The sequence below is a fragment of the Protopterus annectens genome, chromosome 6.part0 (assembly GCF_019279795.1).
Source record: "Protopterus annectens isolate FY-2018-M chromosome 6.part0, PAN1.0, whole genome shotgun sequence".
Classification (NCBI taxonomy): domain Eukaryota; kingdom Metazoa; phylum Chordata; order Ceratodontiformes; family Protopteridae; genus Protopterus; species Protopterus annectens.
This window is the reverse complement of record NC_056737.1, coordinates 1,824,869,707-1,824,883,368: the sequence shown is the minus strand read 5'-3', so window position 1 is coordinate 1,824,883,368 and position 13,662 is coordinate 1,824,869,707. Positions and strand designations below refer to the sequence as shown.

At 41.1% G+C, this 13,662-nt stretch overlaps 1 protein-coding gene across 1 annotated transcript in view; it reads left to right on the top strand.

Annotated features, from left to right (window-relative positions):
* Positions 1–13,662, top strand: part of PMS1 (PMS1 homolog 1, mismatch repair system component) — a 2,357,833-nt gene that overhangs the window by 298,580 nt on the left and 2,045,591 nt on the right. The window contains exon 4 of the mRNA XM_044075169.1: positions 8,389–8,491. Coding sequence (XP_043931104.1) covers positions 8,389–8,491 — 103 coding nt within the window. The remainder of the gene's footprint in view (positions 1–8,388; positions 8,492–13,662) is intronic.

Genomic DNA, 13,662 nt, shown 5'->3' with positions numbered 1-13,662 from the left:
TCTGGACCTCGGCGCTGATGAGCTCGGCTCCGTCCTCAGGTTCGGAGCCCTTGGTTTCGGCACCGGGGAAGCTGCCATCTTCCTCGGAACTGGCGGATTCCTTGGGTCGAGACTCCGGTGCCTTCGATGCCATGAGGAGGGTAATGTCTGCTAAGACCCACTCTTCCTCAGGTCTCTCCTCTTCCTCCCCTAAAATGCCGCTTTCTGCCTCTACATCCCAGGTTCCAACTAAGCGTCGAGACCCAGAGCCTCAGGTAACCCCTTTGGGTGAACCCTGCTCTACTGAGACTTCACCAGATGCTCCCACTGATGAAGTCCCCAGAAAGAGAGTTTGCAAGAGGAGGCATTTAAATTCCTCTCAGTAATCTTTGACATCAGACACCGACTTAGAGGAATCAGAAGGGGGGCCCCCTCGGAGGATGTCTCCTTTGCAGATATCCTGGAAATACTGAAACAGAGGGGTGGCTGGCAGTCCGTTACACCTACTGAGGATGAGTCGGTGCTCCTGAAGGCCTTTGGGTCTCAAACTTCCACCTCCTGGGATACTCCGCCCTTAGACAAACTGATGGAACTGGTTGCTTGAAGGGCGTGGGAGTCCCCTGATTCCATGGAACCAGTCCCTCGGAGGCCCAATACGTTCATCACTTCCCCTCAAGACAAATTTGTCTCACTAAAGGAGTCCCTGTTGATGCCATGGTGGTGTCGGCGACCACCAAGATAGAGATGTCAGAGACCTCTTCTACTGTCCATCCTCCTAATACAGATTCTAGGATGATGGACAGATATGGGAAACGTATTTTTAGTTCTGCAACGTTTGCCATGAGATCGCTTAACTATTTAACCCATTTTACCCGTCTTCAACGAGATCTCCTCCAGGAGCTGGGAGATACTCTAAAGGGTAACACAGATGAAGCTATTTCTGAGAAGGTGACGACTCAACTTTCTACCCTTAATTCCATTGTCAACTCGTCCATGCTGCTCATTTCCTATGCAGCCGATGGGTCGAGTCGAGCAGCAGGTTTGGCGATAGCTCTGCAGAGACAATCCTGGATGCATTTATGCTCCTTTGCGGAAGCCTTCAAGTCTTCCTTTGTCCACATCCCATTTGATGGCTCTTCTTTGTTTGGGCCCAAAGTCAAGGAGACTCTCACTAGGTGTGAGCAGGAAGGAAAGACTCTTATCTGCCGTAGGAGTCCATTTTTCCACCCCTACTAGACCATACCTCAAAGGGCAGAAAGGTGGAAAAATGTGGTTCCGGAAGTCCCAAGGAGCTTTCCAGAACACACTTAGTGAACCCTCCTTCAGGGGCAGAGGAGGGGGGGGCAATAATGGAAGACACTGCTTTCACGGCAGAGGGGGACTGCAAAACCAGGGCGACAGGCAGCAGTTCCCTGGCAAGCCTTATCAACGCTCCTGAGAGGAGGCCCGACTGTCCTACTCTGGAGGCAGTCGGGGGTCGCTTGGCTTTGTACACCGATGCCTTGCTAGGAATTACATCAGATTCTTGGGTACAAAGCATAGTTACCAGAGGTTACATCATTCCCTTTGCAGAGTCCTCGCCAGTCAGAACAAGAATCCCAGACGTTCCACCCAGTCTGTGGGATCAAGCAGCTATAGAAATCCAAAAGCTGCTAGAAAAGAGTCATCCAGCCAGTCCCGGCGGACCAGATAGGATCCGGAACTTATTCCAGATTCTTTTTAGTTCCAAAGAAAACGGGGGACTGGAGGCCCATTTTAGACCTCAGCAAGCTCAACGCTTTTGTAAAGAAAGAAAAGTTCTGGATGGTCATGCTTCAATCAATACTCCCATTTCTGGGAACGGGCGATTGGATGTGCTCTTTAGATCTCAAGGATGCGTGCTACCACATCAAAATGGCCAGACCATCCAGAGATCATTTGCATTTTCGGCTGGGGGCCAGTCACTACCAATTTCGAGCACTGCCCTTTGATCTCACCACAGCCCTCAGAGTGTTCACCAAATGCATGGCAGTGGTTACGGCTCACCTGAGGCGTCTAGGATTCCGGGTGTTTCCGTATCTGGATGACTGGCTCCTATCCTTCACCACCAGGCATCAACTCATTCTTTCCAGGGATCATACTATCAATCTCTGTTCTTGGTTAGGAATAACCATAAATTTTGAAAAATCTGCCTTATTACCATCGCAGCATATCTCCTTTATCAGAGCAGACCTAGACAACCACCACTGCCTTGGTCAGATTACCTCAAGAAAGAGTTATCTCTCTACGAAATCAGGTGTCCCACTTGCTAAAAGAAAAGAGAGTTACATACCTTTCAGGTTTTAAAGCTATTAGGCACCATGGCAGCTACCCTCATAGCGGTTCTTCTGGGACGGAAGCACATGAGGATACTCCAATGGTTGCTTTTCACCCAGTGGTCTTATCAACAGCTCCCAATGTCGTTCAAGATCCTACTGACAGACGCTTGCAAGAAGGACCTTCTCTGGTGGTTGAACATTTGTACTTCCCCCTCCCCTAGCCACGGTGACCATGGACGCTTCCCTGATAGGGTGGGGGGGGGGTTCAGGGAAGAACTGCCCAAGGTACCTGGTCAGAGATGGAATTCCATTTGCACATCATTGTCCTGGAGTTGAGAGCGGTGCTTTTAGCGTTGCAGCACTTCCACAACTCTCTGCCTTGGGAGACGATTGCGATCCAGATGGACAACATGTCGGTGGTCTGGTACATCAACAAACAGAGGGGAACCAAGTCTTACCCCTTATGCCGAGAAGCCTTGAGAATTTGGCAGTGGCCTTTATCCACCGGGTGCTTTCTGATAGCAATGCACATCCCGGGGAGATCCAACGTGATAGCGGACAAACTGAGCAGAGCAATTCTGTTGCCCCGCGAGTGGTCCCTCAAAGAAGAAGTGGTGGAAATGATATTCCGCAGATGGGGCCAGACTTGCTGTGACCTTTTTGCATACCCGTTGAATGCCAAATGCAGAAGCCACTTTGCCCTGAATCCTCCACCAGGGGACAGCCCAAGGGATTCACTCATACACGATTGGCCCTTGGATCTCCTTTATGCATTTCCTCCAACCCCTCTAATTTCCAGATTTTTACAGAAAGCAAAAGGCTCAGGAAGGACTGTTATTCTGATAGCCCCCTTTTGGCCTCAACTGATATGGTTCCCCTTCATTCATCAGTACCAACTGGAAGAACCTTGGTTTCTGGACCCAGTGCCGAACCTTCTGACTCACTCGTCAGGAGTTCTTCACCCCACTCTTCAATCCCTTAAACTGACAGCTTGGCTGCTGCACTTCCCAACCTAGCCAGGTCATATAATCTGTCTTCCGCGGTGCAACATATTCTAGTTTCCTCTCATAAAGTCTCCACCAGGAAACTGTACAACAGCAAATGGAGGCATTTTGTTTATTGGGCCTCTCAACAGGATATTGATTCCTATGTTGCTCCTATTGATAATGTTCTGGAGTTTCTGACTATGCTTTTTCACGAAGGTGCAGCAGCGGCCACTGTAAGAATTCAATTGGCTGCAATATCTAATTTTCACTTGGGATTTGAGGGATCTAATCTTATGTCTCATAGATTATGCAAAGCCTTTCTGAAAGGGACTCATCACCTTAGGCTACCTGTCAGACAACCAGTTGCCCCCTTGAATCTAAATTTAATACTATCTCAGCTGATGCTCCCCCCTCCCTTTGAACCTGCATCTTCTTGCACCTTGAAGTTCATTTCTTGGAAAACAATATTCTTGGTGGTTATTACCTAAGCCCGTAAAGTTTCTGAACTACAAGCTCTTCCTATTAGGCCTCCGTACCTGATCTTTTACCCTGACAGAGTGTCTCTCAGGAGGACAAATCCCACCTTTCTCCCTAAGGTCTGCTCTGAGGCTAATTTGAACCAGTCTATTGAGTTACCCACTTTTTTCAGACACCATTCGAATAAATTGGAATATATGTTACATAAACTTGATGTTCACAGACAATTGAGGCTTTATTTAGATAGAACGAGTTTAGGAAATTGGAACAACTCTTTTTTTTCTCATGCGGACAGTAAAAAGGGGCTGCCTGTAGCTAAAGTTACATTGTCTAAGTGGTTATCTGATTGCATAAAATTTATATATTCATCAACCAATCAACCCTTACAGAATAGTGTGAAAGCTCATTCCACCAGGGCTGTGTTTACATATTTGGCGCATGCAGCCCATTTGCCTTTGGACACTATTTGTGCAGCTGCTACTTGGTCCAGACGTCATACGTTTATCACTCATTACAAAGTGGACAGGCCCTCCAGGGACAGGGCTTCCTTTGGTTCCCCTGTTCTCAGGAATGTACTTCCGTGAGCCACCCAAGGTTAGGGTGCTTGGGACGCTACTCGCGTGTAAGAACAAACGGCGAGATTGAACAACTTCACATAAAGAAGTTATGTTCTTACCATAACGTTCCATGTGAGTTCTTCATCTCGCCTTTGTTCTTACATTCCCTCCCTCCTTCCCCCTCCAGGTTCTTGAAGAACGGGTATGACTGGTGGTCTGGTTGGTCTAACTAGTGTCCTTTACTCCAGCCAGAGTATCTCTTAGCAAATTGTAAATATATGCATACATGTGTATATGTTTGGCATATTGGTATGTTAGTGGTATCCTTTCTTGCTGGGTTCAGCAAACTAGATCTAAGGTTAGTCAGAGAGCATCATGGGATAGGGACTGTGCCTCAAGCTACTCAAAGATCTTGAACTTGGAAAGCGGCCGAGTCGGAGCCGATGGATCGACTCCGTACCCACGTGTAAGAACAAAGGCAAGATGAACAACTCACATGGAACGTTATGGTAAGAACATAACTTCTTTTTTTAATTTTAGATTAAGCAGTGGCAGTGGATGCAAGCAGTTTTTTTTTTTTGCATTTTTCCTAACTAAAATGGTATGGGGGATTCTGAAAAAGTATTTAATTTTGGTGTTTTTCATTGAAACAAAAAGTCTTAAAAATGTGACTTGGATTCAAATGGAGGTGAGAAGAAGCAACTGCTTACAATATCAGCATGTCAGACATTAGTGTCTACAAATTTCTACAAGTGGCAGGAGTCTCGTACATGGGTAAGGAATCTCTTTATCAGGGTAGGATTCCTGGTCAACATTCAAAAAATCTTCATTGTTTCCTTCTTAGAGGATTGCATTTCTACAATGCCTTTTGGATACCTCCATGCAAAAGACATTCCTTCCTCTGAAGAAGTTGGTACTTTATCTGCATCTATTCTTGAGTTTCTCCAGGCAGTCTCTGACTTCAGCCTGGGAGTTTCTGTGCATACTGGAGGTTGTGGCATCTGTGATTCTCAAAATTTCTCTTGCCAAGTTGTATGAGAAAAATTCAGTCGTACTTAGAGACTATTTGAACCCAAAATTCACATGCACTGACTTTTCAGATTGCAGAAATGGGCTTTGTGAAAAGAGAGTTACTTTAATGAAGGGACCAGATATCTCTTAATCCAGGTCTCCCAGTCTCTCTGACATGCCCCTTTTAGGGTATAACAGATACATCTGTTTTTGCATGGGGAGCTGTGCCCGTAGAGGTTAAAAGTGCAAGGCTATTGAAATAAAACAGATCAAAGCACATCAGCAGGAAATAAATACTGGCTGCTGTTCATGCTCTAAAATCCCATCGTTATCTGCGGTCTTCTGGCCCCTTGCAGGTGATCATAGATAATACCATAGTGATGTACATTTCTCGCTGTGCATGCTGGCTTTTACCAAAGCTTGGGAGGTCACATTTCAGCACTGTTTAACTCTATAGACTATTTACATTATGTTAAGAATAAAGTATAGTGGCAGACAAGCTGAGTAGGACCAGGGCAGAGCCTCACAAGTAGAAACTGAAAGAGGGAGGGTCTTCCAGGAATTGATCCAGTTGTGGTGAACTCCTAAAATAAAGCAATTTGCTAAGTTGTTTGTTTTGAAAGGAAGTAAACTCTGCCCCAGGACTTACTGCAGGCAGAACTAGAAAACAGATGTCTTTTCATTCCCTTGAATGAGAATGTTCTTATATGCTTTTCCACACTTTCACTGATATCCAGGGTCAGTATGAAGATTCAGAAGATCTCTGCAAATGTCAATGTGGTGGCTTCCTTCTGGCCCAGGCAACACTGGTTCTCCTTTCTTATGAGATTGGCCAGGGGCAATTATAACATACTTCCTCACACATTGGATATACTCACACAAGACAGGGGGTTTGATACACACCATTCTCATGCAACTTCAACTGACTGCTTGGATAATTTAGTTTTGATACCTTTTAGGCGCCTTATTTTTTGAGAATGGGCAGGAGGTATTAAAGGAGGCAAAGAGACCTGGTACTAGGAAATCTTATAATAGTAAATGGAAGAGATTTTTTAGTTGGTGCCACACTTCTATACCACTGGTTGTAAAATATTTGTGTGAGTTACTATCCTCTGGCCTGTCTTGCTCCTCTGTCAAGGTTTCATCTCTTGGACGTTTCAGCATGTTTGCCCATAGATCCTCTCTTGTCTTCTCAGTCTTTGCTCAAGCTGTTTTTGAAAGGGGTTTTGCAAGTAAGATCACCTAAGAAACAGGTGGCACCTGCTTGGAATCTTAACTTTCTGCTGGAAGAGATAAATTTGTCTCTCTCTGAACCAGTTCATCTGATTAATTTATGGTTCATGACTTGCAAAATCATGTTGCTTATTGCTCTGCCATCTGCAAAGAGGGTATATGAGCTGCAAGCTCTTATGGTGGATTAGCTCCGTTTTGTTTCCTATAAAGATAAGGTTACTTTAAAAACAAATCTATCAGTTATGCCTATAGTGGTTTCAGAGTTTACTTTGAATCTAACAGTCTGTCTGTCTGTCTTCCTTCTAGAACCTAAAAACACACTGAATGTGCATAGGCAACTGAGATATTACCTTGATGGAAGTAAATCCTTCAGGAAAGCTGAACAGCCATTTTTTCCTATGAAGGGATTAAGAAAGGGCAACCCCTGTCTAAACGGACTATTTTCATATGGTTGGCTCTTGCTATGGCTTTTTGCTATTCCCACCATAATACGATACTTCCAGGCGGGGTCAATGCTCATTCTACTAGGGCCTTGGCTTCTTTAATGGCATATTGGAATGGGGTGAACTCTGGAAGCATTCTAGAGGCAGCTGCTTGGTCCTATGTACATACCTTTACAAAACACTACAAATAAAATTCCTTTTCCAGGTTTGAGCAGGTTTTATAGAACCAATCTCCAGGAGCTCCTGGATCCTCATACTGCCTCCTCCCAGTCTGTCTAAGCTTTGGGACTCTACCCATATAGCTAAAAGCTACTGCAGCAGTGATGTATAGTTGTGTAAGTGTACCTGCCTCCAATCGTCTTAATGTATTCGTCATATTTTGTTGTACCTAGGGTAAAGGTTTTGGTCCCCAGCTTTATTCTCTTTTATTAGGACAGAAACCTTACTCTCTTTCTGTTGGCAAGAAAGTCCTGAAGATTTTGACTCACAGACTACTGTTTTTTCTCCCCTGGCTCCTGATGCCACAAGAAGTTTGTTGTGAGCATGTGTGGAAGGAGCCAAAACATTTGGAAGCCTGTCTGGCTGGTATATCCTTGGCAGGCTATAATCCATATAGTAAAAGGGAAGTCTATATTACATCAGTGAATGCTTAAAAAAGCAAATGGTGTTTAATCGACCCTATGTAAATGAAAGGTTACAATGTCGAACTGTCAGAACAGCAATTTTTTTCCAAGGGAAAAAAATTGCTGTTCCAACAAAAAAAAAAAAAAAAAAAAGAAAACACTTTAAAACTTTACATTAAGTGGGAGGCTTCACCCCCCTTACTTAAATATATCAACTCCAAGACTGCACTACAGTGCCAAAAATGGCAAAGTAGCAAAGCGGCCAAGTGAATTCTTTCCCAGGGAAAGAATTCACTTTAAAGCTACTTCGATATTTTGCCTTTTCAGTCTTCTGTTCGACCAAGACGCATTTGAAAGAATGCGTCTTCGATCTTGTAATAGGAAGCCAGTAAAGGGCTACTGTAGCAGTGATTTTATCAAACACCCACTCTTATGGTAAGTGCACTTAAGCACCTGTACTTTTTTTTTTTTTTTTACCTCTGTTGAGCTAATCAGATGATGATTCCATGGGTTGTACCAACTTCTGATTTCATCAAATAGCTACTGCTACCCAGATAAGCACTACATTAGTGCTTCTAATTATTGCATTATGTCATATTTCTGACTGTAAAACAGATTATGGTTAAACATACACTAGTACACATGCACAAAAATAATAATTGAGCACCATAAAATATATTTGCATGAATTGTTATGTAGCCTACATTTGATAGTAAATACATATTGGACTATAAAGTATTATATATTTTGCCTGAATTGTTCAATAAGCTCATTTTTTACAGGTCACAGTTACAACTAAAACTGCAGATGATGATGTGAGTTTCCAGTATATTTTGGACAATACTGGTCATGTGGTGTCTCAGAAACCCTCTCATCTTGGACAAGGTAAAAAATACACAGACTATTCATTATGATGTTTAGTTTGATATATTGTCATGGAAATAACTGCTAAAACTTCTGTTTGGGGTGGTCTGTTTCATGCCAGAATATCTTGGTATGTTCTAGGACATTTGTACTGAATGTATTGTAACATAGGCAAAGAAAATGTATTTGTATATGTTGCAGCTTCTGTCTATTGGCTGTGTGTGGAAGTTTAGAGCAGACAGGAATAGGTGGAGATTTTGGATCTGTGGGATGGCATTGAAATTCATCATACTCTATTTGCAGAGAATGACACAAAGAAATGACTGATAAATCTTTGGAGTGGATTACTGTAATGGTGGTTAATAAAATTTGAGTCTTTTACTATTATTGATTGGTGTGGAAGGTACAAAAATGTAATGGCTAGTATTATTTGGAGCTTTATTACATTCTTGTTGCCTCTCCGTGCTTCATTTCCAGCAGCAATGTTGAGAGTACTTTCATTTGTGTAGTGGCTCATGTTTTTTTTATTTTTCTTAACAGTTTACTGCTTTCTTTGAATACGTTTTGATTGTGCTATGCTGTCAGCCATTTTAATTACCACAGACAGCTGTTTTTCTATAATTTTTCCTTTTTAAATTGATAACTGGGAGTTTGAAAAAGATAATAAATAAGGGACAGAGTTGCTAAAGTTAACAAAGATGAATTATCAGAGGAAGCTACAAAAGAGCTTATAAGCATTAAATCTGTCAGTTCCAGTTTAACTGCTGAGGATGGTACTAATATTTAGATGATTCCCTAAAACAGGGATTATGCAGTTGTTAAATGTAACAAAATTCTCCTCTTTGATCTTAATGCTGCCAGTAGTTAAGAACTTAAGAGTACCTTATTAATTGTCTACTGTGGTGTTCCCAGAGATCATACTGGATTGAGTTATATCAGTAGTGGATGATTCTTTATTAACCAAGCAAGGTCCACTATTTCTACATCAGATTTGACTCCTGTCATGCTGTTTCCTTTGATTATAAGATATTTGCAAGGGAATATTTTAGCATAGCGCAAGAACCATGATAAAACTGGTACTTTCATTGGACTGACGCCACTCTGTAACTAACTTTGCAGTTACCTTTGAAGTTTCAACAAGGCAAAAGGAAAATGAGCCCATCTCCTGGTGTATCCAGTGAAAGTGAGGACTTTTGGATGACGCAAAGAGAGTTGTTTTTCTCTTATGACTGATAATAAGAATTCTTTTTTTATTTTAGGTCTTGTTTATTGTGTCAACAGCTCATTTCATTCTATCACACCTGCTATGTTACCCCTCAGTTATATAAATATTTGACTCTATGTACCCAGTTTGTCTGTACTTTTGTAAACATTTGACTCTATGTATTAGTGTTTCAGATGTAATTTTGTATTTATTGCTGTTTATTGCTACAAATGTAAATTCTCTTTGTATTGCAATGTGAGATGTGATCTGTACCTGGAGCTTTTCTCCTAGGGGCCTCTGCTGAAAATTGGTGTATAGCCAGAAAGACTATCCTTGTAAACAAACGTCAAAAAAATCAACCAACCAAACAAAACAAATTTTTGCCTCTCACGCCTGCTGACCGTCAGGCCCCTTATATCCACTTGCTCATTCATTCCACATTATCTCTTTAGTACTTGTACCTTGTTATCCATTATCCGTAATGAAGATTTTTCAGCTTTTCAGCTCCGTATCATCTTTTGTTTAGTCTCTTTTCGCATAGACTTAGCTGCCATAGTTGTTTTATCATGTCCCCATGCATATGAGTATTGCTGAACCAATCTTATCTAGACTGTCGAGTGCTGAAGTGGCACAAGTATTTTTATTTTATCATTTGGCTGATGATATTTTTGTAAATTTAGAGAAAGGGAAAATAAGGTCTGAATTTAAGGAAATGTATATACCATTTAATTCCCCAGTTTCAAAAATTACATTACACACAAAATAAACCTAAAATGTATAAAAGAAAGCAAACCAGTTACTATTCTAATTTAGCAGAAAAGATGGATAGAAATTCAGTTCCTTTTCAAATTTTTTATTATACCCCCCCCCCCCCAAAGGAAAACATTTCACACTCATTTTTCTGCATTGGAATAACCACATATAGGTGCATTCTGCAAACTTACTTCAAAGTTAAACAATAAAAATTTGTTCAAGAACCATGGATGTATTGTTTTAATACGCATACATCAGGTGAAGTAGGATTTATAGTTGATGACTCGGTTATTATTATTAATAGTAATAATAATAAAAATATAGAGAGTTTTTTCCCAGTCAAATAGGTCCATTTATTTTTAACTGTATATTGTTTCTAGTTTTAAAGAATAATAAGATTTTAAGACTAGTTCTATGCATAACAAAATCATTCAAGACAATGAAGACTGCACTTTCTACAGGATAAAACTCTTGCATAGCTACCCAGGTTATAGAAGTTGACAGTCTTCACATTTTACAGAAACTAACTCAAATTTCAGATAGATCTGCATTAATTTCATTCTTATACTTTGCACATCTCAGAAAGCAAAGCTTCATCTTCTGCTATCTAGACCAATGACTGATATTTGCAAAGACCAGGTAGTTGGTGATACAGCTCATAAACTGGATGTTAATGTTGCTCCAGTTTCTAGGAGTAATAGTAAATGAGTTTCTAGGAGTAATAGTAAATGACTTGAAGTTGAATGTGTTCCCTTCAATATCAATGACATTTCTAGGAGCATTCATAGATTCGTTGCTTATAAAAGTTTTCCCTACTCAGGACAAACAAGCAAATTCCGTCTTAGCAGAATTTTGTCAGAAGCAAGCCATCACAGCAAGTCAACTCCTGACTGCTCCAGAATATACAACTTGTATTCTCCCTGTACTTATTGGCATCTCAGAAATTTATGCTTGGATGTGGAAGCATATTCTATAATTAAAAATGCACTAATAAGATTATCAAAAGTCATTGTACCTTGAATGAAGCCCATTTGATCTAAGTATATAATCCCAGGCAATACCCTAGCAAGCCTCTTGCTGTGATGGTCAAAGATTTTATAGTCATGATTTAAAATTGAGATATATCTATAAAATGATGCCAATGTAGGGCCCCTGCCCGACTCATAAATCACCACAATGATTGCCTTCCTCCAAGATGAGTGAAAGATGTCAGAAACTTAAGATTTTATTTGTAGATAAAAAGTCCATAAATTTGACTCCCACAATTTCTATACTTTCAACAGGAATGCCATCTCTTCCTGGTCTGTTTTACCATTAGGCGACTCCTTCAAAATAACCTGCATCTCCTGTAGGGTAACTGGTAACAGTAAACTATCTGCTGTGTCCTGGCCCAGGGCATATAAGGGAAGAGAGCCCAGATGTTGTCAAGGAATTTGCATTAAACAATTGGGTTCACTGCCTTCCACTCTGAAAATACTTTCCAAACACTTATCTGAAGGAGATGATAAGAAGTTGATTGTATCTCTGTTTTTGATACAAGAAATCTGCCCTTCAACCGACCTAAGCGCAGAAACACAGGCACACGCACACACACACACACGTATATTATATATATGTATGTTTTTGATACAAGAAATCTTCCCTTCAACCGACCTAAGCACAGAAACACAGGCGCACACACACACACGTATATTATATATATATGTATGTACATATGTGTGTGTGTGTGTGTGTGTTCCGTCAATTCAAAGTTTCACTACTTCGAACCCCACTTCACCGAGTCCACTTGTTCAAAGTAGTGAAACTTTGAACATTGACTTTGGTAGTCACACTACATTGCGGAATGGGAATATTCCGTTTTCCCCGCTGTAGTGCGATCTGAGAGTTGGTATATTAAAGTAGGGGGGTGTGGGGGGCACAGCCCCCCACATGTTTTAGTGGGTTTTTTTTTTGTTTTTGTTTTGGTTAGCCCGGGGAACTAGACTTCAGCGAAAGTGCACTTTTGTTTAAGTGGACTTTCGCTGAAGTGTAGGGTCTACTGCTTAATTTCAGAGAAGTATATTTTTGATGTTAAGCAGTAGACCGTGTGTGCATGTATATGTATGTATGTATATATATATATATATATATATATATATATATATATATATGTGTGTGTGTGTGTGTGTGTGTATATCACACACACAAACACACACACACATGTATGTGTACATATATATATGTGTGTGTGTGTGTGTGTGTGTGTGTGTGTGTGTATACTTAATTAAATGGTATATTTTCAGAATCGCTTAAATTGAGTGTTTTCTTTACTCATACCATCTTATAAGAAAGAGATTTATTTATTTACCTACATACTTATTTGCATTTGTTTACTGGGAAAGCCTGGCTGGATCTTAAAAAGACCCCTTTTCAGTTGAGGCCTAGGGAGAAAAGCTCCAGCAAGTTAAACAGCAATAGTAAATAAAAATAATGAATTTACATTGTACTAAGCATAACATTTTGATAACAGAGACTAAAGGATGAACAAACATTGAAGTAAGAAGCTACAACGTTTGAAAATGATAAAAAGTAGGGCACTTAAAATCATACAAATGAAACATCTTTGTATTTACAGAGTGGAGTAATGTAAAGATATTTATTTAGATGTTCTTCATCTCACATTGCTGCAGTCCTTACATATGGGTAGTCCGCTGTCCTCGGTCGGCCCGAATATCAAAGTATTAGGCTGACGTCGGTCAAGGCGCTTAAGACTGACATCAGGACATCAGGGTACAAATGCGCATGACCGACGTCATATCCTCAGTCTTTTTTGCCGCATGGTCTGATGCAGAAGCAGCGTTGCAAGTGCCGTTCGGCGTTCTGAAATTTTTCGAATTCAGAGTTTCAGACCGAGTCAAAGTTGGCTAAGTACCCTGTTGGGGAATATTTTGGTTTTTTCTTGCCTCAGTGGTTTACCGGATGTCAGAAAAAGTGAATAACTGTATTTCTTGTGGGAAGCAGATACCGCATAGGGATTATCATTCTTTGTGTATTCCTTGTTTGGGGCCTGAGCACGACGTTGTTGGGTGTCGCTTTTGTGCTAGGTTCAATAAGCGCACTATTAAGCGAAGGTTAGATTGTGCTAGGTTGGTCTTCGGGAAGCGGTGCAATTATAATATGCCGTCGGATTCCCCGGCGCCCGCTTCTTCGAAGAAGCGCAAAGATAAAGCAGCTAAACCCAGGCAAGAAGAGTCGT